The sequence below is a fragment of the Erythrolamprus reginae genome, chromosome 2 (assembly GCF_031021105.1).
Source record: "Erythrolamprus reginae isolate rEryReg1 chromosome 2, rEryReg1.hap1, whole genome shotgun sequence".
Taxonomy (NCBI): domain Eukaryota; kingdom Metazoa; phylum Chordata; class Lepidosauria; order Squamata; family Dipsadidae; genus Erythrolamprus; species Erythrolamprus reginae.
The window spans coordinates 163,250,591-163,273,168 of NC_091951.1; the positions used below are offsets into that span (position 1 = coordinate 163,250,591).

General features: G+C 39.4%; 1 protein-coding gene across 1 annotated transcript; it reads right to left on the bottom strand.

The window, feature by feature from the left end:
• Nucleotides 1–152: 152 nt before the first annotated feature.
• On the bottom strand, nt 153–15,536 carry COG1 (component of oligomeric golgi complex 1). Its single transcript, XM_070740246.1, has 14 exons — nt 15,140–15,536; nt 13,510–13,754; nt 12,619–12,800; nt 11,146–11,316; nt 10,891–11,041; nt 10,063–10,273; nt 8,801–9,589; nt 6,932–7,078; nt 6,045–6,206; nt 5,069–5,196; nt 4,258–4,366; nt 2,442–2,551; nt 2,263–2,341; nt 153–342 (listed from the first exon to the last, which is right to left on the bottom strand). Exons 1-14 carry the CDS (start codon nt 15,455–15,457, stop codon nt 202–204), a joined length of 2,943 nt encoding a protein of 980 aa, XP_070596347.1. The 5' UTR covers nt 15,458–15,536; the 3' UTR covers nt 153–201.
• Nucleotides 15,537–22,578: the final 7,042 nt, after the last annotated feature.

Consider the following 22,578-nt stretch of genomic DNA (forward strand, 5'->3'; position numbering starts at 1 on the left):
GGACTTAATTACACTGGCTGTTTAAAGAAAACAATCAACTAGAGCTGCCTAAGCTGCATATCTTGCATTTTTAGGCGCTCTGATTAATTGTACAAAACATTTTATCCATGAGCATCAATCTAAAATGGGGTGTGAATCATACACCATACACATTCTTTTATCATTACAAAGCCAAGAACATGATAGTTCCCATTTATTCAATTATTTGGTCATGCTTGAGAGCCAGCCAAGTTTAAACAAAGATGGTGCCGCTGTGTCCTCCTCCTCCTCTGCTGCCAGTTGCCTGAACAAGGACCCAGGATGCAGCGTCTCTTCCGTTCTCATCAGGGCAGCGGTTGGAGCCTATTAATTTTAACAAAAGAAAAGTCAATATCCCCATGAAAGTTTACCATTTTTTGTTATTTGCAAGAGGTTATAGCTATGTGAAGACAGACTTGAGCTCAGATTCACAATAGCCAGCAGGGTCAACACAGAAATTATATCTCCCTTCTCTGAAAGCGCTATAGAGTTGTTGTTGTTGTTTTAAAGTTGAAGTTTGCCAGGAGAAATTCAGTGGGCGTTAAGCAGTCTGCAATTGCAGCTTTGATGCCTTATGTTAAAATTCCCCCTTTTTGCAGGACTTAGTACCTCACTATCATGCTAAAAATGGACAGCAGTTTTCTGTCATTCTGAGGTACAAAACAAATGAAAGAACTAAAACATCAGTTTATAAACCAATCTCCCTCAAATTTTTGCTCAGCTATATTGCAGCCTTTGGCCAACCAAAGTGGTCTACCTTTTAATATAGAAAATCCAGTGTCAGTATTTTTTAAAATATTTCTTTCAAGAATCTCCAAAAGGTCAGAATCATTATACTGTATTCCTTAATTTATTGGCAAAAATGGACATGATAGAAAAGTATGGTTGGTAATAATTGTAGAGCAGCTGATTGCCTAAACATGCACAATTAAGCAGACATTCAAAAGCTTTCTCTGACTATATAGTCCAAGTCAAAACCTGGCAAGCAGCTGGTTAGTAATTATTAATGGGCTTGGTTTTGCTAAAGTAGCCCAAAGAAATAGACTCAGGGTTAAGCAGAAAGCAATCAAAAGTTGCACTGTCGAAAATTAAATTTATAGGTGTGTGTGCGTGCATGCATGTTTGTGTGTGTGTGTGAGAGAGAGAGGTGATAAAGTATGTATTTATACTATTGCACCCACAGTAACAGAAATCTACAATTTAAAAAAAAAAATTAAGGTATGTGGAATTAAAAATAACTATGAGGCTCTTATTAACGAAACGATATAATCATTTTCTAAAAATACATTAAAATGCAACACAGAAAAGCAAGTAAATTTTAACATGCATCAAGAACCTGCTCTTTTTAGAGAGCATCGGTTCCATTATCACAGGAAGAAAAATGTGCAGTTGGCTGTTTTAGTAGGAATTCATTTTCTGAGTCTGGTAATTTGACAAAAGGTCTCAAGTTCAATGCGCTATAGAAAAAAGCTGTATGACTGTTAGTTTTTTACAAAAACCTATGCATGGGGGAGAGAAGCCTTTCAATTCACACGGTATTTCAATACCCCAATAAAGTTTCTTCAGGAATTAGTGGTCAACATCACACTGGAATAAAAGTTATAAGGCAGTTAAACAGACATTGCTGCTGTTACATAGGTTATATCCCACATTTGTTTTAATAATAACCCCACAACAAAAAACCTATGAGGTGAGTTGGGCTAAGAGAGTGAATGGCTCTGTCGCCCAGCAGGCTTTTGTGCTTAAGGTGATACTAGAACCCACCATCTCTTGTCTGCTGTCCTAACCAGACAATGGAAATTAAACATAAATTCCACTGCAAAACATAGCTAGCAAAATATCTGTACATTCTACTGTCCAGTTATTTTGCTACACAATTCATCCTGTCTATCCTTGAAACAATGTGATACAAATCCAAATTAATTACTGCTAAACATTAAGAAGAGATAGGAAGAACAGTATAGTGTCGTAGACAGCATGGATGCTAAACTTCAGAAACTCCGTCAAAACCACCTTTTTGCAGCCAGAAAATCCTCTTTATAGCTCCTGAAAACTGGCAGCGTATTTTTGAATTGAGATGAAAACTAACATTGGGCTTAAAATAGATGCAGCGCAATTTGAAACAAAAGCTAAATTATTAAACTACTAAGCCCAAGTACCAAGTATTGCAACTCTCCACCCAATGACCCCCCCAAAACCCACTAGCGTCAAAAAGTTGCCCATCCCTGAAACAAAGGAACCAACCTGAGTTTCGTGTTCAGTATTTCTCAGAACAGGTTTAGCCTTGCGAGAACTTGATGTGCTGAGAGGCAACAATCCAAATCTTAAAAAGAAGAAACGGGATATTTAATTGCTTTCCCCTTTCAGATCCTTGGTTTTTACAGAACGTGTTTTTTTATTGTTTACAGGTCTGAGTCACTTACCTGATCTGGCTAGAAGTTAGAGGTAGGATGTTATGTAGTTTTTGAGACGTTAAAGCAGTGCTTCTACTCGTGTACTGATTCTCTGTTCCTGACAATAAGCCAAACAGGACCTAGAGGACAGAAAAAGAACTGCCTGGTCTCAATAGAACATTCAGCTCCATTCAACTATAGAGTCATGTTAAATTAAAAAGAGTGATGAATACACGTATCTTAAAGAATGTGCTGTAATTATTACCTACAATGCCTGAATAAGCGACAGTATCTCTCCGCCCAGTTGTGTTACCTGTTTGAGCTGTGTGACACAAACGAGTTTCTAAAGATGAACATACTGTGGCCTATGATCTTCCCAGACTACATCTATTCAGCCTTGTGGGGTTTCCTTGTTTATGGCTATTCAGGGAAGGTAGTATTTCTAATGAGAACATTAGTTAATTGAAAGTCATTGTACTGTTTAATTAAAAGATGATCATGATAAGCCATTCACTATATAGGTAGTTCTTGGTTAATGACCATTTGTTCCATAACTGCTCCAAGTTACAACGGTGCTAAACAAGTGATGGTTGCAACAGTCCTCAAAGTTGTGGCCATGCCAACATCCCCACGATCACACAATCACAATCTGAGCACTTGGCAACCAGCTTGCATTTACAACAGTTGCACCATGTTAAAATATTCATGAACTGCGAGAGCCAATGGCAACAAGGTCAGCCAATGAATAGGCATAGCAACTAAGTCAGCCAATGGGAGCTAACCATTTCTGAGTCTGTGCAGAGAATCAAAACTTAAGCTTAAGGCTGGGCATGGCTCAGTCCACTCTGCACTCTGCCCACTCTGTCTTCTCTGTACTCTGCTGAAATGAAGCTAACTCCTGCTTGTGTTTACGTGAAGAAATATTTGCTAATAGTATTGTAAATTCATCTGTTATGTTTATAAAGAAGTTATTGAATCCAGCTGAATCAGTCATCTGTGTGTGCTTCTGGTTTTGATTTTTGCAACAAACTTTAATACAGCTTCACACAAGCCAAGTCAATGGAGCAGCCAGCAAAGAAGAACACAAGGGTAAGTCTCTCCCCCAGGCCCTTTGTGGTGGCCACACACACGATCTCACACATCTTGAACTTTGCTACGCTTGCACCATGCCTTCTGAAGGTATGTGGCTGGTGACTTGTGCACTTTCTCTCATCATTTACACATTCACGCTAACTCAAGGAGCAGCCACTGATCTATTTTGTTAGCTTACTTGCAAACTTGGAACATCTGCCAGTTTCCCCACCAACTTTGATTGTTGGAAGCCAGTAGTAAGTTATGAGGGGTTTGCTTAATGATACACAGTCCTCACTAACAATGGCAATGGGAACTGCAGGTTAAGTGATGTAGTTACCTGATGTCGCTCAGTGATGACAATTCAGGTCCCAATTGCTATTGTAATTCAAGGACTATCTGTACTACTATATCATTCTTCATTTTTAATATATGATTTGGTTATGAATTCATAGGTAGTCCTTGACTTACAACCAGTCACTTGGCAATGGGATTGCTTAACTAGCATCTGCTTAACAAATGCCACAAAATAATGCTGCAAATAATGGATGGTTATATGACCATTAGGACATACAACTGTAATGGTTGTATGTTGAGGACTACATGTATATAAAAGCAAAATGCATTGCAGAGTTTATGGATATAATAGTTGTTTAATTAGTAGTATCATTTCCTACTTGGAAAATTAGTCTTCTAACCAACATAAATAGGTGTATATGATCTAAGACAATAAAAATTACTTGGAAAAATCTACATTCTCTCCAATTGAACTTACAGAAGTTCGTTGTACCAGATGATTAAGGTTACTATTTAAGTGAGGAGTAAAAACATCTAAGTCGAAAGGATCTATATAGCTCTCAAGAACATCGATCTGTTTCTCAATCCTGAAACAAAAGAAAAATCATCTCATTTACAATATTGAAGGACTGCTCCCCTTGGTTAGGCAAAGGCTCTTTGCAGTCCTATGCAAAGAAATCCATTTTACCAGATGGGGGAAACTCCCATCATAAGTCAATGTATACAAACCTAGTGAAATTAAACAATGTCCAACTATGAAATGGAATGTTAAATATTGTGTCTTGAATTAAGATAATCCAACACTGCTCTTTCCCTTAATGCAGTCAGAAAGAACTTTTGTACTGAACACCTATTAGCCAAAGATAGAGATATTAAAAATGTTTGAGTCTTCCAATTAATCATCTTGATGTATTTTCCCTTCCATTTTTCTAGAGCCCTACACCAAAGTGACATTTTAAAAATATTTACTTTTGGTCAGCTTTCAACCAAATTAATTTCCCGAAATTTTGGTTCAGGCTGTCACAAATCAGGAAGATATGATAATCAGTTCCTGAATGTTGGCTACCTGCAAAATTACATACTATGTTGATAAAAACAATGAATGCTCTTTTTAAAAAGGTTCTGTTTCAAGTCCAACAGATTTTAGATTATTGTAGCACTGCTTGGAATCTGTGTGTACAAACGTATTGCAAAATATTATGTCTCAAAGTAAAGTGGATGTAGCAACATTTTTAAATGCATAAAAATAAGAGTAAATTTATTCAAGTAATACTTTATAGTATACTTAACTTGCATCATGCTTGTTTCTGCTGCTTTTCATATCTTCATTTTTAGTTGTCAGGACGATATTCAGATAACGAAGATCATACAGTAGTTGCAAAGCTCTGTTCTGAGTAATTGGTAGCTTTCCTTCTTTCTGTACATGGATATCAGAAATGAATGTCTATACACTCATTGAACAAAGGTCTTTTCACATGTCTGAAGGGGGAGAATTCTATCTACATTCACACCAATCATCTAACAGAGCTAATGCATCTCCTGATTGCATCTCCTCTACAGCTGCTCTAATGCAGCCTTCCCCAACCTTTTGGGGGGTGGGGTAGAAAAGGGAGTGGTTTTGTGCAAGGGACAGGCACACATGTGCACACAGCTTCATTTGTGTGGGAGGTGGGTGACCAAGTGGGGCAGGCACCACCAGTTGCACAAATGAGGCTGCGAGCACCAATGCTTGTGCAAGTGGAATTGCAAATAGGCCACAGCTCATTAGTGGGACACTGCCCACAGGTTGGGGACCCCTCCTCTAATATTCAAATCTGAATAGATTCAGCAGCTAGTCCTGTATATCTCTCATGCTACACTGATTAATATCTCTAATAGCAGAATAAGGAAATACATGTGCCAGTAATACTGGCTATAAAATAATCAACAGACAATTTCACAGAACAATATTTAGATTGCTATTGTAACCAGAGTTGCATTCAGTCTAGTGTCTAGTCTTTTTTACATTGTAGATAATTTATTTTAACTTTTAGAATGAGTTATCTACTCAATTTAAATGAACAGTTCAATAATCACAGTATTTCATAGCAATCTTATCAGGATAATTTTATGATTTAAAAAAAAACTTTGTATATTCACTTTTATCTCAAATACCACAATGCTGAGCCACTTATGGTGCATTGTGCCTCAGAACACTGTAGATCACAGGGGGATCCCTTATTTTTAAATTTCATGCCCCACCAACCACAAGCTCCAAGAACATACCTTCTCCTGTTTCCCTTCTAATAGTTTTTCATAGCCAGCTAATATTTCAGTCATGCAGGTCTTGAGCAGTTCTTGCAAGATAACCTTGGGAAGAGTGTGGCCTCCGACTCGATTTACTTCTTGACACAAGCTGAAGAGGAAGGACTGGACACACCAGGATGGCTGTAAAGAATGTTGCAGTTTGATAATGGAATGCTGTTGTACCGGCACATAAATTGTCCAAACTAGGATTGTGTAAACTTGAATTCCACCCATGCTGGCTGGGGAATTCTGAGAACTGAAGTCCAGAAGTCTTAAAGACTGGAACACTTCTGGTCCAAATCGTATTTGATGGCAACATTCAGGTAACAGGATGATTTACAATTTGACATTTTTTGGCTTTCACTCATCTCAAAGTTCAGACTAACAACTGGGCCAATTAATTGTTCTTCAGTTTTCAATTTTCAGAAGTGTTGTCATCCAAAGCTTTTTATAAGGATATTTAAGAAAATCTGTGAATCATTATTGCACTTTATGAAATTTCCAGTTTCAAGGAAGATTGGAAGCAAAGCTGGACTCAAATTCAGTTCTGCAATTGGGCCACTGGTTAATTCTGGATATCAGTTCACTTCTTATATGTAAATTTACAACTTAGAAAAGAATGATACTCATTCATGACACTATAGTTATATATAGACTGTTAAGACAACAGTACTTAAAAATTTGTGAACTTGTTTGAAAGTTCTTAATATTTTTCATAAATATGACCTAAAATATGATCTGTTCTCCACATATCCTAAAACTAGATAAAGAGAAAAACAATTAGTCAAAAACATTATATTTGTTCATTTATTTATTGAGGAATATCATCCAAAGCACTCACATAAATATGTATAAATATTTTTTACCTGGACAGGGAGCCGTATCTTGGATTTTATACTGCTTCCACTTTCCGTCTCTTCTTCAATTTCACTCTCTTCCCAGTTGGTGGCTGTTGCCAGAATGGCTTCAGCTTCCTCTTTCAGCAAGGACTCAGTGAAGTTCCGGACAAGGACCTAGGATTTATTCATAAGCAAACAAACTAAATAGCAGGATAGTTGCAGAGAAAATTCCGTTTCCTAAACCCATTAAATTTCAATGCATAACTGTAACAAAAGTATTTCAGGTTTGAAATGCTTGAAAGTAGACATTTTCTACCCATCATCAGTCCCCACCCTTACTAATTTCAAAATATTTTCTTTAGAGCCAGCATTCCTGGGATAGATAGGAAGGAATACATTTCTAGGAACTAGTGGGTAGAGATGAGACAAAACTAATTTTGGTTTAATTTCAGGGTATATTTCTTTCAAATGAATCAAATATTTAAGAATCATATTTAAACCTCTTAAACAAAAGTAACAACTTTTGGAGGTGAAGGTTTTTGGATGTAGTAAGCATCTCTGGGATATTAATCTGTCCACTTCTATTTTAATTTCTTCCATTAAAAAAATAGCTGTGCTGAGTTAATTATCCTGTGGCTCAATTTGTCGAGCTTTAGTGTGTTGGGAGGCAACTAAACGGGGATGTAGAAGCATAATCAGCTTGCTTCTCCTATTTTGCAATCTCAGCATATTTGCTCTCTATGGAAAGTGCCACACAGGTAGTTTGAGATTGTGGCAAATATCTGTAGCTCGGATGTAGTATCAGGGTGAAGGTTCATTCTCCGAGCTTGTGGGTTGGTTTCCAAACACTTGGTTACCAAGCTAGGTATAACATCTTTAGTGGAGTTTAGGGGAGGTCAGTGTCGGTATTCTTCTGTTTATAAGGGCTTCAGATGTAAGTTTGCCAAGTGACGTCTTGTGATGAATCAGGTGTGAGTCATTACTGAGTCTTGTGATGATGGGTCTAGTGATGGGGAGGTTACCTCAGGTCAGGGTCATAGGGAGGTGAATTGCTGGTGGGGGCAGAGTTGCATGGGTTGATTGAAGAGCGGTGCTGTCTCTGGTTGGCTGTGCAGGTGATTTGGACTTTGAAGTAGGGGTGGGCAGCACCCGGTGCGCAGCTCCAATAGGTCATCTGCACTCAGGTGCGCAACTCAAGTAGGTTGCCAGCCGTGCACATGTATAACCAGCAATATACTGGCGATTTTCTCCTTTTTTTGCTTCCACACATGGAAAGTAATAGCCGAAAAATGCCCAAATCTCATGCGCATAAGCGTAGATTTGGGCGATTTTCACCTTTTGTGCTTCCGTGCATGCACTGAAGCAAAAAAATGGCAAAAATTGCCAAAATCTCATGCAATGACGCTCGCACATGCGAGAATTGGGTGATTTTTGGCTACTTCTTTGCTTCCGCGCATGTGCAGAAGCAAAAAAAGACAAAAATCGTCCAAATATCACACAAACAAGGACGCTTGCATGAGATTTCGTTTGCTGCGTACATTGATCTTGAAATATTTTTTCATGCTTCATGAATGACTCACATTTAAAGTAGCAGCTTCATTTTGTGGCAATCAAATATGAAGGCTTTTAAAATGGGAGAAAACTCACTCAATAAAATGTCTTGCTTCACAACAGAGATTTTGGGCTCAACTGTGGTTGCTAAGTTGAGGGCTACCTGTAATTCCCAAGCATTTCCTTATTTTATAGCGGCCGGTTATATTTCAGCCAAAAACAATAGCCTCCAAATCCCTTGCACTTGTGTGTTAAGCAAATTAATTTATAAATAGCTCGTTTTAGCCATCACCCAAAATGGGCAGCAGGCATCTCCTTGCCCCCTCCCTTCCAAAAATCACTCACTTTAGCAGCAGCAGTGCTCCATATCCGATAAGCAGACAGGCTATCCTGAAATAGTTGTTCTTTTAATCCTTGCCACTTAGCCTGTACGGGATTCACTTCTTCCATTCTACCTTTCCCCATCTTCTTCAAAGACCAGAGCTCCCTTGTGATATTTTCTGGGCACCCAGATTTCCCCAGAATGCATTGTTTCAAGTGTGGACACAATTCCCCTAGGGACCGGCAAAGCCGTGCCATAAACAAAACTGTGTTGATTTGTGGGTTATGCAAGCCCTCTGTGCACCTTTGGAGCACCTCCTGAGCTAGGTGCAGCTTTTCCCTAACACAGCCCAGCAAATCATCCGAACAACGAATGCAGTGGCTGCGCAACAGCTCTTCAACTATGCTCGCGTCAGCAAATCTGTCAAAAGCAGAGTTCTTGGAGTGTCCGTGCAATGGATCTTCAGATGATGAGGAGCTGGAAGGCAAGTAAGACAGCAAGTCTTCCAGCCTGGCCTTCAGCTTGGAATCTAGTGCACTGCAGAAGTTCTGGACACTAGGGCTGTAGGCTTGCGCCTTCATAGACAATCCACTGTTAGTGAACTGGCTGCGGTTTGCCACACTGATCCAGGCAGCATCTGGTGGCAAGTCATTAGGATTCTCTGACCATAGGAAAGAGGCCATGTTGCATTCAAATAGGATATGCTTGCCGTGGTTAGAAGAGTCAAATTTTGCTTCAAGTTCCTGCACAGTCAGAAGAAGCAGCTCACCAGAGCTGTTGGAGATGTCATCAAATCCTTCCTTTGTCAGAGTCTGGAAAATAAGACATTGCAGGGAGACAAATGATCAATACCAATCATGAGCACACAGATGATTTTTGGAGGCTGCGGAAAATATAAGACCAAGACAATATTTGGCATACGGGAATCTTGGAAGCTGCCCCTTTCTCATCCCACTAAGGTCCTTTTTATTCTTGTATTCAAAACAGGAACCAAAGGATCAAGATGAAAAGACAGATATTTTTTTTTTGCTTCAAAACTGGCAGCCAGGAAGCTGTCAGAAACAAGGTATTTAGACATACTATAACATGGATGAAACAGAGCCTGAGTCCTATGGGATTGGACGGCATATAGGTCAATTAAATTAAATTAAATTAAATTTAGAGAAGTGGGGAAAGAACAGCATATCTAGAGGAACAAAGCAATAAAGACCGATTCATTATGTTTTATGTTATTTTATAAGCATCTGCTAGCCTGTTTCTTGGCTAAATTTTGTCAAGCTCTTACCTGTAACCTGTCCAAAAAAAGCTGGTGTAGCAAATCTTCCCAGAAAGAGATGGGCTTATTAAGCAGCCGATGACATACCATTTCCCAGTTCTGACTCATAGATTCACTGGTAAGCAGCTCCCATACGGCATCACGGATCCTGGCCAAGCCTTTAAGGCTCTTCACATACACCAGTAAGTCCGTGATCCCAGATTTAATGTCTTCATTGCACCTAAAAAGAATTCCAGAGAATAGGTAAGCAGTTTCCTTACTCCCATTACAGTTCTATTAAGGGCTACTTACAGGTTTGTACAAACTGTTATCTTTATTGTATAGGTTACAGCACACACCCATTACAGTACATGTAATTATGAATCAATGTGAAAGAAAATAGTGCTGATAATCAGAACATCCAATGCAAAATAGGGTAATAGGGACAAGAACTTTGTAAATATACAAGTCCTCTTATAATTCTAAAAGAACAAGTAATGATTGACAAAAAGCCTAAGTGACTCAAAACAGCCTTTTACCTGTTTTCTAAGAATAATTGGGAAAAGGGAATTCAGAAATATAAAGACTAACAACGCTTGAGGTTGTTGAATTATACTAAGCAGGATGGAGTCTTAAAATTTTTTATACATAGTATCAAGCTAATGTTTGTGATGCTGAACATTTTGCTGTATAAGCTTAATTCTCCATCTTTCAAGATTCAAGGCTCCCATGTTTTTGTCGACCACAACAATCTTCATTAACTACAATTTCATTCCTACAAAGAGGCTATTCAATGTATTTGCCAAGAAGGCCACAATATCAAATACTTCCAACAAGATATGTTCCTTACAGACTCACATGCTGATCCATTTCTGAAGGGTATCTCTAAGGCAATCCTGGCTTATGGGGTGTGCCAAAGTTCTGAGTGTTGGCTGGAATTCTGTGACAGATGGTGGCAAGTATTTGAAAGAGGGACTCAACTTGGTTTCTTCCTTCAACATGCTGACTCCTTTCCCAAAGAAAATTGCAGCAAAAAGAGAGATCAGATCACTAATGATTAAACTGGATGCTTAAGAGACAAGGCAATATTCAATGGTATGTGATTCTACTCACCTGCTGAATGCTGGCTGGTGATGGTCTCCAAAGTCAAGAAAAGCAAGCCACAAGGAAGAGATGGATCTGAGGGTGTCCCCTCTGGCAGGTTATAAAAGAGGGCGTGGGCTTGATACAGAGTGGTGACTAGAAGCTCCACCAAGGAACAAATTTGTGCTTTGATGCCTGCATCTGATTTAAAATGAACAAATACATATAATAATCATATATAATAGTAGGTTATAACAGTAGTTTTTTATTAGGGGTTTTAAATTGTTCTTTTAAACTGTTTTAAAATGTTTTTGCTGTAAGCCATCCAAAGTCCTCTGGGAGTTGGGCGGCATATCAACCAAATCAAATCAATCAATCAATAGTTGTACATACATATCCAACCAAAGCATCTGCTTCAAGGGAAAAGTGTATAATAACAAGAAATAAGTATATTCCTGGATAATAACTTTTTTCCCCACACACCATCAACCAATTAGAAAACAGTCATTTGATTATTAATTTCCACACTTCTAAAAAGATGAAAGGAAAACAATGCTAAGTGATCAGCAACATCTTCTAGAAAAATTGATAACTAAAATGTTATCTTGAGGAACTAGCAGCCTAGACTGAATTCATTCCATTATAATTTTCATCCACTGCATCAGTAATGGCAAACCTTTATTTCCTTGTGTGCTGAAAGCACGCGCGCGACGCACACACCCATGCCAACACCCATAATGCAATGCCCCCGCAGGCCCATTTCCATGCATGCATACATGATTTATTTATTTGTTTATTCGTTTGTTTGTTTGTTTGACTTCTATGCCACCCAATCCCGAAGGACTCAGGTTCCACCCCTGCGTGACTCTCCACCCCCACACATGCCTGCACAACTCCCATGCATGCGTGCACAACCCTAGCACAACCACCTACTCCTGCACAAGCACACGTGACCCCATTTTTGTGCTAGCAGCCCTCCCTGAAGCCTCCTGTAACTAAACATGGGCTGTGGAGGGAGGCACCACAAACCCATGCACATGTGGCACCACCCTGCGTATAGGCATGTGACTCCATCCCCGCACATGAATGCGCATCTCCCGGCAGAGACCTGAAAATCAGCTGGCCGGCAAGAGGTATGTGGTGGAACTGACCTGGGCATTGGCTCATATGCCTGTAGAGGTGGTTCTGTGTGCCACCTATGGCACATGTGCCATAGGTTCACCATCACAGCACTATACAGTAACCCTAATCTTATTTTAAATATATATAATGCCTTAATATGGGAGCAAAAAATAATCAACCCACAGTAGTCCCTGAAAAAGTTGGAGACTTTTTCAAGGAAAAAGTAGCTGCCACTACTTTAATACCAATAAACATCTTCGCAATTTATTCAGCATGGGAGGGAACCTGCAAATATCCATAAAGACCAGATTAATGGATACATGGAACCTGCAGGTTCAAAGCAGGTCAAATAGCTAATGTTAGCACTACATGTGTACCGACCATGATGAGGTTGATTCAGAAGTTGCTGAATTGCAGATTTTCTGGCCAGCAGGAAATCTGCAAGAGCCTGGCGTGGTGAGCTATCTTCAAGAAGCATGGCTGAGCACAAAGCTTCTGCTACTGCGTGATCTGAAACAGTCCGGCATTTTAAAAGTGATTTGCTCTCCTGCAAGATAGTTGACCTAAAAGAGACATACAAAATATTAGGAGATTTATAATATTCAATAGAAGTTTAAACAGTTAAAAGCATGTGTCATAAACAAAAAATGGTTATCTAAAACCACGCAAAATTTACATTAAAAACTCAGATTTATTAAATCTTTTATTTTGAAAGCAAAAGTAACAATTAAGTGGAAAAAAACCTGCCAGCTTGGTCACTGGCTGATAATCTTTAGTGCTATCCAAATGGATGGATTTTCAGTTCTCAGAATTACAGCCACTGTAGCTGGAAAATTCTGAGAGCTGAAAGTCTGTATGTATAGAAAACACTAAGTTTGACATAAACAGTTCCAAGAAAGTGCAATGGAGCAAAAGCCAGAGCGAACAAGAGCTATTTTAATAAATACATGAAATAAAATAATGCATAGACCAGGAAGTTATGGTTGATTTTGCTGTTATGAGGTCAAACACCAGGGGGAGTTTTAATATATAGTTGTATGTACAGTACTACAAAAAAGCTTTTATATAAAAGTAGCTGTCTAGGACAGTTTATTGACACTTATTATTTAGGACTCTTACTGATAATTAAGATGCATCTTTCATTGCTTCTGACACTATGTCAGTATCTGAATTCCTAAGACAGAAAAACATTTTCTTTTTCAAAAGAAAGCATCCTAGCAATAAACCACATTAAAAGATCTGGGTTTGGAAAAAGTATCTCGAGCTGCTTACCGGAAATGGCTAACTGCTGCTACTTGTCGCGCAAGAATAGGAAAGCATGCCAGAATTGGGCTGTAGTGAGTACCCGAAGAATCCAACTGCAGAAGACCACGGAGGTGGCAGCATAACAGATAGAGCCGAGTGGCAGATAAATACTGAGAAGATTCCATAGCACTCCAGATTTTCTCTGGAATCTGCAAGAAAAGCTGAATTTGCGCTGCCAAACAGTAGAACTTCTCCTGGGACTGGCACATTGTCTAGATAGAAACACACAAGAGCATCTATGAAGATTCTCAGTCATCCAGGTCCTGGTTGTCCGAAAGGTGCTTTTTTTTCCAAGTGGCAATTTCTGGTTTTTCTTTGAAGATATTTAGCTTCTCACCCAACAAGCTTCTTCGGAGCTGAAGAAACTTCTTGAATGAGAAGTGAAAGGTTTTCAAAGAAAGTCCAGTTGCTTTGTGGGGGGGGGGGGGGAGAAGCACCTTTGGGACACACATGAGCATCCTTTTTCTCCTGTTTGGAAATTCATTTGGGAGGACCAATATGGCATTTGTGCTTTTCTTTAATAAATGTGCTACGAGCAAACTTTTGAAACATGCATGCAGTTTTATGATATCTCATAGTCCACCTGAGTTGCACCCATTCTCAAAACTGAATCTCGGTGGTGTAGTGGTTAGAGTGCAGCACTGCAAGCTACTTCTGCTGATCACCAGCTGCCAGTAGTTTGGCAGATCGAATCTCGGTAGGATCAAGGTTGACTCAGCCTTCCATCCTTCCAAGTTCGGTAAAATGAGGACCCAGATTGTTGGGGGCAGTATTCTGACTCTCTGTAAACCGCTTAGAGAGGGTTGTAAAGCATTGTGAAGAGGTAGATAAATCTAAAATGCTATTGCTAAATGTCACCAACATTTACCAATAAAAACATTTACCCTAACTCTCAGTATAATATTCTAAAGCAGGGGTCTCCAGCCTTGGCAATTTAAAGACTTGTGGACTTCAACTCCCAACTTTGCTGTCTGAGGAATAATGGGAGTTGAAGTCCTCAAGTCTTTAAATTACCAAGGTTGGAGACCCTTGTTCTAAAAAAAGGAAGATACCGTAGATAGCTGCAAAATATATATATTTTCTATCCCTATGAGCCAAGGCACTTTATTTTATTTTATTTTATTGGTTGGTTGATTGATTGATTTTATATGCCACCCAACTCCTGGAGTACTCTGGGCGGCTTACAATCAGGAAACGATAACTAAAAAAAACAATTTAAAAGCAATTTAAAACCCATGAATAAAGCACTTCTTAGGACTGCAAAAGGGTGACCCTTTGCTTCCAAATCCTCTCTCCTTTCTTTCTCCCTTTTACATCCCCTCTCCTTTATCACCCTCCACCTTTTACTCTCCCGCTGTCCCAGCATTAGGGGTCCCGAGCTTTAACGTCCCGTATTTTACAAAGAAAACGGCGAGCGGGGAAGCAATTCAACAGGTGAAGTTCTCTCCCTCCACCCACTCACCCACCCAATCCCTCCTCCGTGTGCAGGGCGCAAGGCAAACTTGTCGCGCGGTCCCTCCACGCAAACGCACCGCCGCTCGGGACCCTCCGGGCTGCAGCGTTTCCCCCCAGCTCCGCCCCTCAGCAAAGCGCCCACCTCGCGCTGGCCGCTCGCTGCAGGTCCGGCGGCCCGTCCGCGCTCCCGTCGCTGCTGAAGCCCCCGCACGGCTTCGAGGAGGTGCTCGGCGCTGAGGCGCATCTCGGCTATGGTATCGGCCGCCTCGATGAGGTCCCGGTACCTCTCCCCGACCATCTGCCGCAGCTCCTCGCGCTTCCCCTCTATGCCCGCGCGGAGCTGTCGCTCCACCCCTCTCAGCTCGGCCGTCGTGTGCTTCTCGAAGAGGGACTCGACTGCCGCTGACCCGCCGCGCTTCAGGGCGTCCAGCGCTGCCGCCTCAGCGGCCGTGGTCGCCATCGCGGCTGCCTCTCTCACCCGGAACCGGCCCCCTCGTCGGCCCTTTGACGTGTCACACCTCCGCCATCTTTGAGAAGGGCAGCTGAACTGGCTGCTTGGGGGAGGAGGAAGCGCCTCCCCCTTGTGGGCGCCATTTTTGTTCCGGGCGGAGGAAATAGGCGGCTTCCTGGCGTCTTCCCACGGAGCGGAGTTGGGATCCAGGGGGGGCGATCTGCTTCTCTTCTGTGTAATGCTGTCATGTTCTATTCTTGAGACTTTCTCAAACTGACGATCTTCGAAGTGTTGGGAGTACAACATCTACAATTCCCCATCAGCTGGGACGGGGAACCCGATTATTTGTTCGTTCGTTTGTGTATTAGTTGAATTTATATTAAATTAATTATATACAGTACATACATACATTACCTACATGCATACACACACACACACACACACACACACACACACACACACAAAATATACAGATTATATATTACAGTTGGAAGGGACCTTGTCGGTTATCTAGTTCACCCCTAGCAGGAGTCCCTACACCATATGGGACAAATGGCAGTCCAATCTCTCTTTGAAAGTCTCCGCAGGCAAGCTGTTCCACTGGTTGATCGCTTTCACTGTAAGAAAATTTCTCCTTATTTCCAGGTTGAGTCTCTCTTTGGTCAGCTTCCATCTATTATTCTTTGTCTGGCATTTTGGTGCCTTGAAAAACATCCCAACCTCCTCTCTATGACAGCATCTCAAATATTGGAATACTGCTATCACGTCTCCCTTGGTCCTTCTCTTCTCTAGACTAGCCATGCCCAGTTCCCGCATCTGTTCATTGTATGTTTTAGTCTCTAGTCCCCTTATCATCCTGGTTGCTCGCCTCTTCACTTTCTCTAGAGTCTCAATGTCTTTTTTGTAGTGTGACCAGAATTGGATGCAGTACTCTAGGTGTGGTCTAATTATTCAGCTCTGAGAAAATGGTAGGATTTCCAGTTGTTGTTTTTTTTAAAAAAAAGATAAATAATAGATATAAAAGGTCCCTGTGATTTTTGAACAGCCAAGAGGACCAGATAAACAAATAATTTGCTTAACTATTAACATTGGAAAATTTAGTCCCATGGGATTGGGAAGCATATAAATCAAATACATTAAATTAAATCCCCAGTCATTAGATTCCTTTTGAAATTTCTAACATAAAACATTTACTATTATGAATAACTTAACTGTTATTTGTTTTTCCATTATTTTCGCTTGATCTTCAGTTCATACCATAAAATTGTTCTGAGTGATGCACTAGATGAATGGGATAGAAATTTTAACAAAGTACATATTGTACACAAAAAAGTTGCAAAAAGCTGATTATGTTAGGATGTGCTGGTTATATGATTTGTTTCATTTTATTAGTGGATTTATCCAAGAAGGTTTTGATAATTATGGTGAGGGGGAAAGAAATAAAAACTTAATATCTCACCTGGAAAGTAAAAATGAATGGGACACAATATCACTAGTGACAATTACAATGATACAAAATGTCACAACATTCATAGAAATTTGTCGAAACCTGCTTATAATATTAGAAAAAGGCACACAAACTTTGGGACTATCCTGGATATCTGCTGGTAGAGGGGAAATTAGCTTGGCTTGATATCAAGTACAGGTCAGCGAGCCATACACCTCTTTCCTCAAGACCTGCATCCAAGTACACATATAAGTGCTATTTCATGTTTATTTATTTTATTAAATAAACATTTAAATGTTGGATATTGTTGAGTCTTCTCTCCATTCTGCTTAAAGGTACCAACTCCCCCCGGAGATTAGAACTGCCCCTACTCTCCTTGCCTTTCGTAAGCTTCTTAAGACCCACCTGTGTCGTCAGGCATGGGGGAACTGAGACATCTCCCCCGGGCATATACAATTTATGAATGGTATGTTTGTTTGTTTGTTTGTATGTATGTGTGTTTAGAAAATGGGGTTTTTAAATGTTTTTAAGCAGTAATTTAGATTTGTTGTAAATTGTTTTCACTTTGTTGTGAGCCGCCCCGAGTCTGCGGAGAGGGGCGGCATACAAATCTAAATAATAAATAAAATAAATAAATAATAAATAGAGGATTAAATCTTTCTGGTATAAACTATGTAGAACATGATGAAGATATTTAGAATGATATGAGGACCTCTTAGGTCTCTAGCAATGATGCTAACATTTATACCTATTGTTTTAGAGTTCTAAATCATTGTCTACTAGAGTGTAAGGTTGCCTTTTCCTAAGTCCAATATAAATAAACCTGGGTTGAAAGACTTACAATACAAATCTATTTGCTTCTTCCAAGAGATTTATGGCTTATCTGTTTAGTTTACATCCTGCTTTTCATTCAGGAACTCAAGTACTGTTTCATATCCTTTCCCTATTCTCCCCACAATAAATCTGAGGTCAGTTGAACTAAAAGAGAGTGACTGGCGCCATGTCTTTCTATAGGTGAAATTCAAAAAATTAGAATATCGTGCAAAAGTTCATTTATTTCTGTAATGTAGCTTAAAACAAATAATTCCCTCAACACTGTCAGACTTTTTACTAAATCTGCACTTCTATTCTACTAGTTTTTCTCATCATTCCTATCATCCTTTTCCTCCCACTTAGGACTGTATGACTGTAACTTGCTGCTTGTATCCTAAGATTTTTATTAATATTGATTGTTTCTTCATTGCTTATTTGACCCCTATGACAATCATTAACTGTTGTATCACATGATTCTTGACAAATGTATCTTTTTCTTTTATGTACGCTGAGAACATATGCACCAAGACAAATTCCTTGTGTGTCCAATCACACTTGGCCAATAAAATTCTATTCTATTCTATTCTTAAAAGGTGAAACTAATATGAAAGAAACTCATTACATGCAAAGTAAGATAGTTCAAGCCATGATTTGTCATAATTATTATGATTATCAGGTACAGTTCATGAAAACCCCAAATCCACCATCTCAGAAAATTAGAATATTGTGCAATATTCCAGGCTCATTGTGTCCCACTCTAATCAGTTAAGTAACCTATATTAAGGGTGGCTTGCAAAGGATTCCTGAGCCTTTAAATGGTCTGTCAGTCTGGTTCAGTAGGAATAACAATCATGGGAAAAACTGCTGACCTGACAGTTGTGCAGAAAATCGTCATTGACATACTCCACAAGGAAGTTGGATGTTCCCAAAGTGCTGTATCAAAGCACATTTGGAAGGGGAAACTGTAGAAGAAAAAATTGCACAAGCAGCAGGGATGACCGCAGCCTGGAGAGGATTGTCAGGAAAAGGCCATTCAAAAGGGTTGGGGACTTTCACAACGAATGGACTGAGGCTGGAGTCAGTGCATCAGGAGCCACCACATACAGGCAGATCCTAGACATGGGCTTCAGATGTACTTTTGTCAAACCGCTCCTGAGCAACAAACAACATCAGAAGTATCTTATCTGGGCTAAAGAATAGCAGACCTGGTCTGTTGCACAGTGGTCCAAAGTCCTCTTTTCTGATGAGAGCAACTTTTGGGTCTCATTTGGAAACCAAGGACTCAGAATATGGAGGAAGAATGGAGAGGCACACACTGCAAGATGCTTGAAGTCCAATGTGAAGTTTCCACAGTCTCTGTTGATTTGGGGAGCCATGCCATCCGCTGATGTTGGTCCTCTATGCTTCATTAAGTCCAGGGTCAACGCTGCCATCTACCAGCAGATTTTGGAGCACTTCATGATTCCTTCCACAGACAAGCTTTATGGGGATACTGACTTCATTTTCCAGCAGGACTTGGCACCTGCCCAAACTGTCAAAAGCACCAAAATCTGGTTCAATGACCATGGGATTACTGTGCTTGATTGGCCAGCAAGCTCGCCTGATCTGAACCCCATAGAAAATCTATAGGGTATTTCCAAGAGAAAGATGAGAGACATGAGACCAAACAATGCGGAAGAGCTGAAGGCTACTATTGAAGCATCCTGGTCTTCCATAATACCTCAGCAGTGCCACAGGCTGATAGCTTCCATGCCACACTGCTTTGAGGCACTAATTGCTGCAAAAAGGGCCCAAACCAAGTTCTGAGTACATATGCATGATTATACTTTTTAGAGGTCCGATATTGTTCTATGTACAATCTTTGTTTTATAGATTGCATGTACAGTAGTCCCTCACCTATCGCTGGTGTTACGTTCCAGACTCGGCCGCGATAGGTGAAATCCGCGATGGGGAATTTATCGACTGATAGTACTTATTTAAGTATTTATATTGTAATTGTTTGGTAAGTTTTCATTGTTTTAAGTGTTTATAAACCCTTCCCACACAATATTTATTTTAGATACAGTATTTAAATACAGTATTTACAATTTTAGATATATATTTTTTTTAAAACCTGCCGATCGAGTTCGGCGGGCTGTTTAAATCTGCCGATCGACTTCCTCAGAAACCCGCAAACCAACGAAGATCCGCGAATGATTTTTCTCATTAATATTTCTTGAAAACCTGCGATGAAGTGAAGCTGCAGTAGGTGAAGCGCGGTATAGCGAGGGACTACTGTATATTCTAATTTTCTGAGATGGTAGATTTGTGGTTTTCATGAGCTGTACCCGATAATCCTCACAATTATGACAAATCACAAATTGCTTGTTCGGTATCTCAAAACAGCAGAGATAGAAGGACTGTATTATAAATTATTAGATATCCAAAATCCTTAACCTGCACAAGTTGATCATTGTTAAATCCACATTCACTTCTTTCAATGAAAGTTAATTACTTTCAACAGAATACCTGCTACTTTTCTATCATTGTTCACATATTCTTTTTTCATCAGTAACATTCCATCAGGAACTATGTTTCACCAGATTAAAGCACTAGATGGAGCTCTGGTGATAGAATTCTAGTCTGTCTGAAAATGGAACTCATGAAAGGAAAAAGTTGGGAAAATGTGACTTACTGACAGTCTTGACTCCTAGCAATTGGACCAATCCCTGCAGTTTTCTTGGTTAGATAAAGGGAAAGTTAAATAAGAAAGCAGTGGGGAAGGGAAAAGGGGAAAGAGAAGTGAGGAAAGGTTGGGAAAAAGAAAGGTGTTGACTTCTGACTCCCTCTGTTGCAGTAAAATAAAGTATCAACATCAAACCATTGTTTTTTTTCATAAACTAGCCCTTTTTGTAAGGATCTATCAATCTAACTGGTAAAACCCAAAATCAAAGTTTCTTTCTTTTCTAGTTCAAGAGCAAAGTACAGAATGGATCTCCATGTGGAAACAAAGGTACTTGTATTCTTTTCTTTAATCAAAATTAGGCAATATGACAGTAGGACAGGGATGGTAAGCACAATGGTGCACTTATGCAGGCCCCTTACAGACTTCTTAGGAATGGGGTGAGGTTGACTGTAGATAGTCTAAAGTTAAAAGTTTTTGGAATAAAGTATTCTGTTGGGAGCAGAGGAGTGGAGAACTCTTCTTGTGCAATATTTTGGACTCTCGATTGTATTATTAATAATAATAATAATAATAATAATAATAATAATAATAATAATAATAATTTATTAGATTTATATGCCGTCCCTCTCTGAAGACTAAGAGCGGCTATCCGATGAGAGCTGAAGTTTTTAAAAATTAAAGTTTTGTATATAAAAATATGTAGCCATTGTATGAACTTTCCTTTTGAGACTGATTAAAAGTGACCTTTGTAACAAAAAGCAGAAAAGTAAAGTATTGTAGAAACTTGGAAAAGATACCACAAATAGATTAAACTATTAAGCTACTATATAATACACAAAAAAATATACCACAAATACCACTACTATTATTTGTGTTTCATCTTAAGAGACAGGATACCTGCACGTAGCTTTTTAGATAAGGACAGGGGATAGTAGAAATGCACGTATCGGGAGATGAACTTAGTTTGTAACCCAGTATATCAGATTAGCTGACATACCTGTGAGGGGTCTGTGTAAGGGTATAACTAATCTGCATTTTGTTTCTGTAAATGTGCACCCCTAAGGGGGGGCACCGTGCTTTGTAAACCACTTGGGACAGTAGAGAGATTACTGTGCCCAAATAAACCCTGTTTCTTCTCCGAAGCCTTCTTTGTCTGATTATTTCTTTTTAGGAATTTCAACGAACATCCAATATGCAGTGCGAGTTCCAGACATGGGAGCTATATTCAAGAATTTGTCTATAATCTTTGCTGCTGTCAACATATATAGGGTCAAAGTTCATTTTTTTTCTTCCAAGTTTTTTTCCCATTAGACCCAAAGGAAAGTTTCTGGTTTCATCTTTATCTTCATTTTCAGAATTTTGTGTATTAAAATATGAATCGTGTTCCAAAATATCTTTGCTTTATCATATGTCCACCATAAATGATAAAAAGTCCCTTCTTTACTTTTACACTTCCAACATTCCAACATGGCATAGCTTTGTACATCTTAGATAACTTATCTGGTGTTAAGATACCAACGATACCTCATCTTATAATTTTTTTATTTTAAATTATAATTTAGTGTAAATTTAAAACCCTTCCTCTATATATTTTTCATATTGTTCAAGCATCACAATATATCCAAAATTCCTTGTGCACTGAATCGTGCAATGCTTTTATAAGTTCACTTTTCAAATTCAATTTCAATAACGTTTTATGAATCTAATCCTAGGATTTAGAGAATGTGGCTGGTCCAAGGTCACCCAGCTGGTTTGGTGCATAAACCAGGACTAGAACTCAGGGTATCCTTGTGTCACAATATCCACTCTTCTCAAATTGTTCAAGAAGTTGAGAGGAATGTCTCATTTCTCTTCACCCTCACACTGTTCAAATTCACAAAGAATGTACTTTCTGTTCCTGAAATGTCCAAATACACTGAGTAGCTGAAAGCTTCACAAGATCCAACATCTTGGATAGAAGGGGGGGGGGCTTACTGAAGGTTTCTAGGAGCTAAGCTGGGCTGATGAGAAAATGAAATGATAAAATGGGTTTTTAAAAATGTGCATATGAAGCTGTTGAAGCAAGTACAGATCATCCTCGACTTACAGCCATTCATTTAGGGACTGTGCTCTTTATTACAAATAATAAACAATGCAATAGTCATTTATGATAGGTTGCCGTGTCACATGATCCCCTTCTAACAAGCAAAATCAATGGGGAAGCCA

Coding starts and splice junctions, on each gene's coding strand:
- COG1 (XM_070740246.1), bottom strand. CDS start 15,457: ATGGCGACCACGGCCGCTGAGGCGGCAGCGCTGGACGCCCTGAAGCGC. Junction 11,042..11,145: donor CACCAGCCAGCATTCAGCAG/GTGAGTAGAATC, acceptor TCTTTGGGAAAG/GAGTCAGCATGTTGAAGGAA. Junction 7,079..8,800: donor GGAGCACTGCTGCTGCTAAA/GTGAGTGATTTT, acceptor AATAAATCCTAG/GTCCTTGTCCGGAACTTCAC.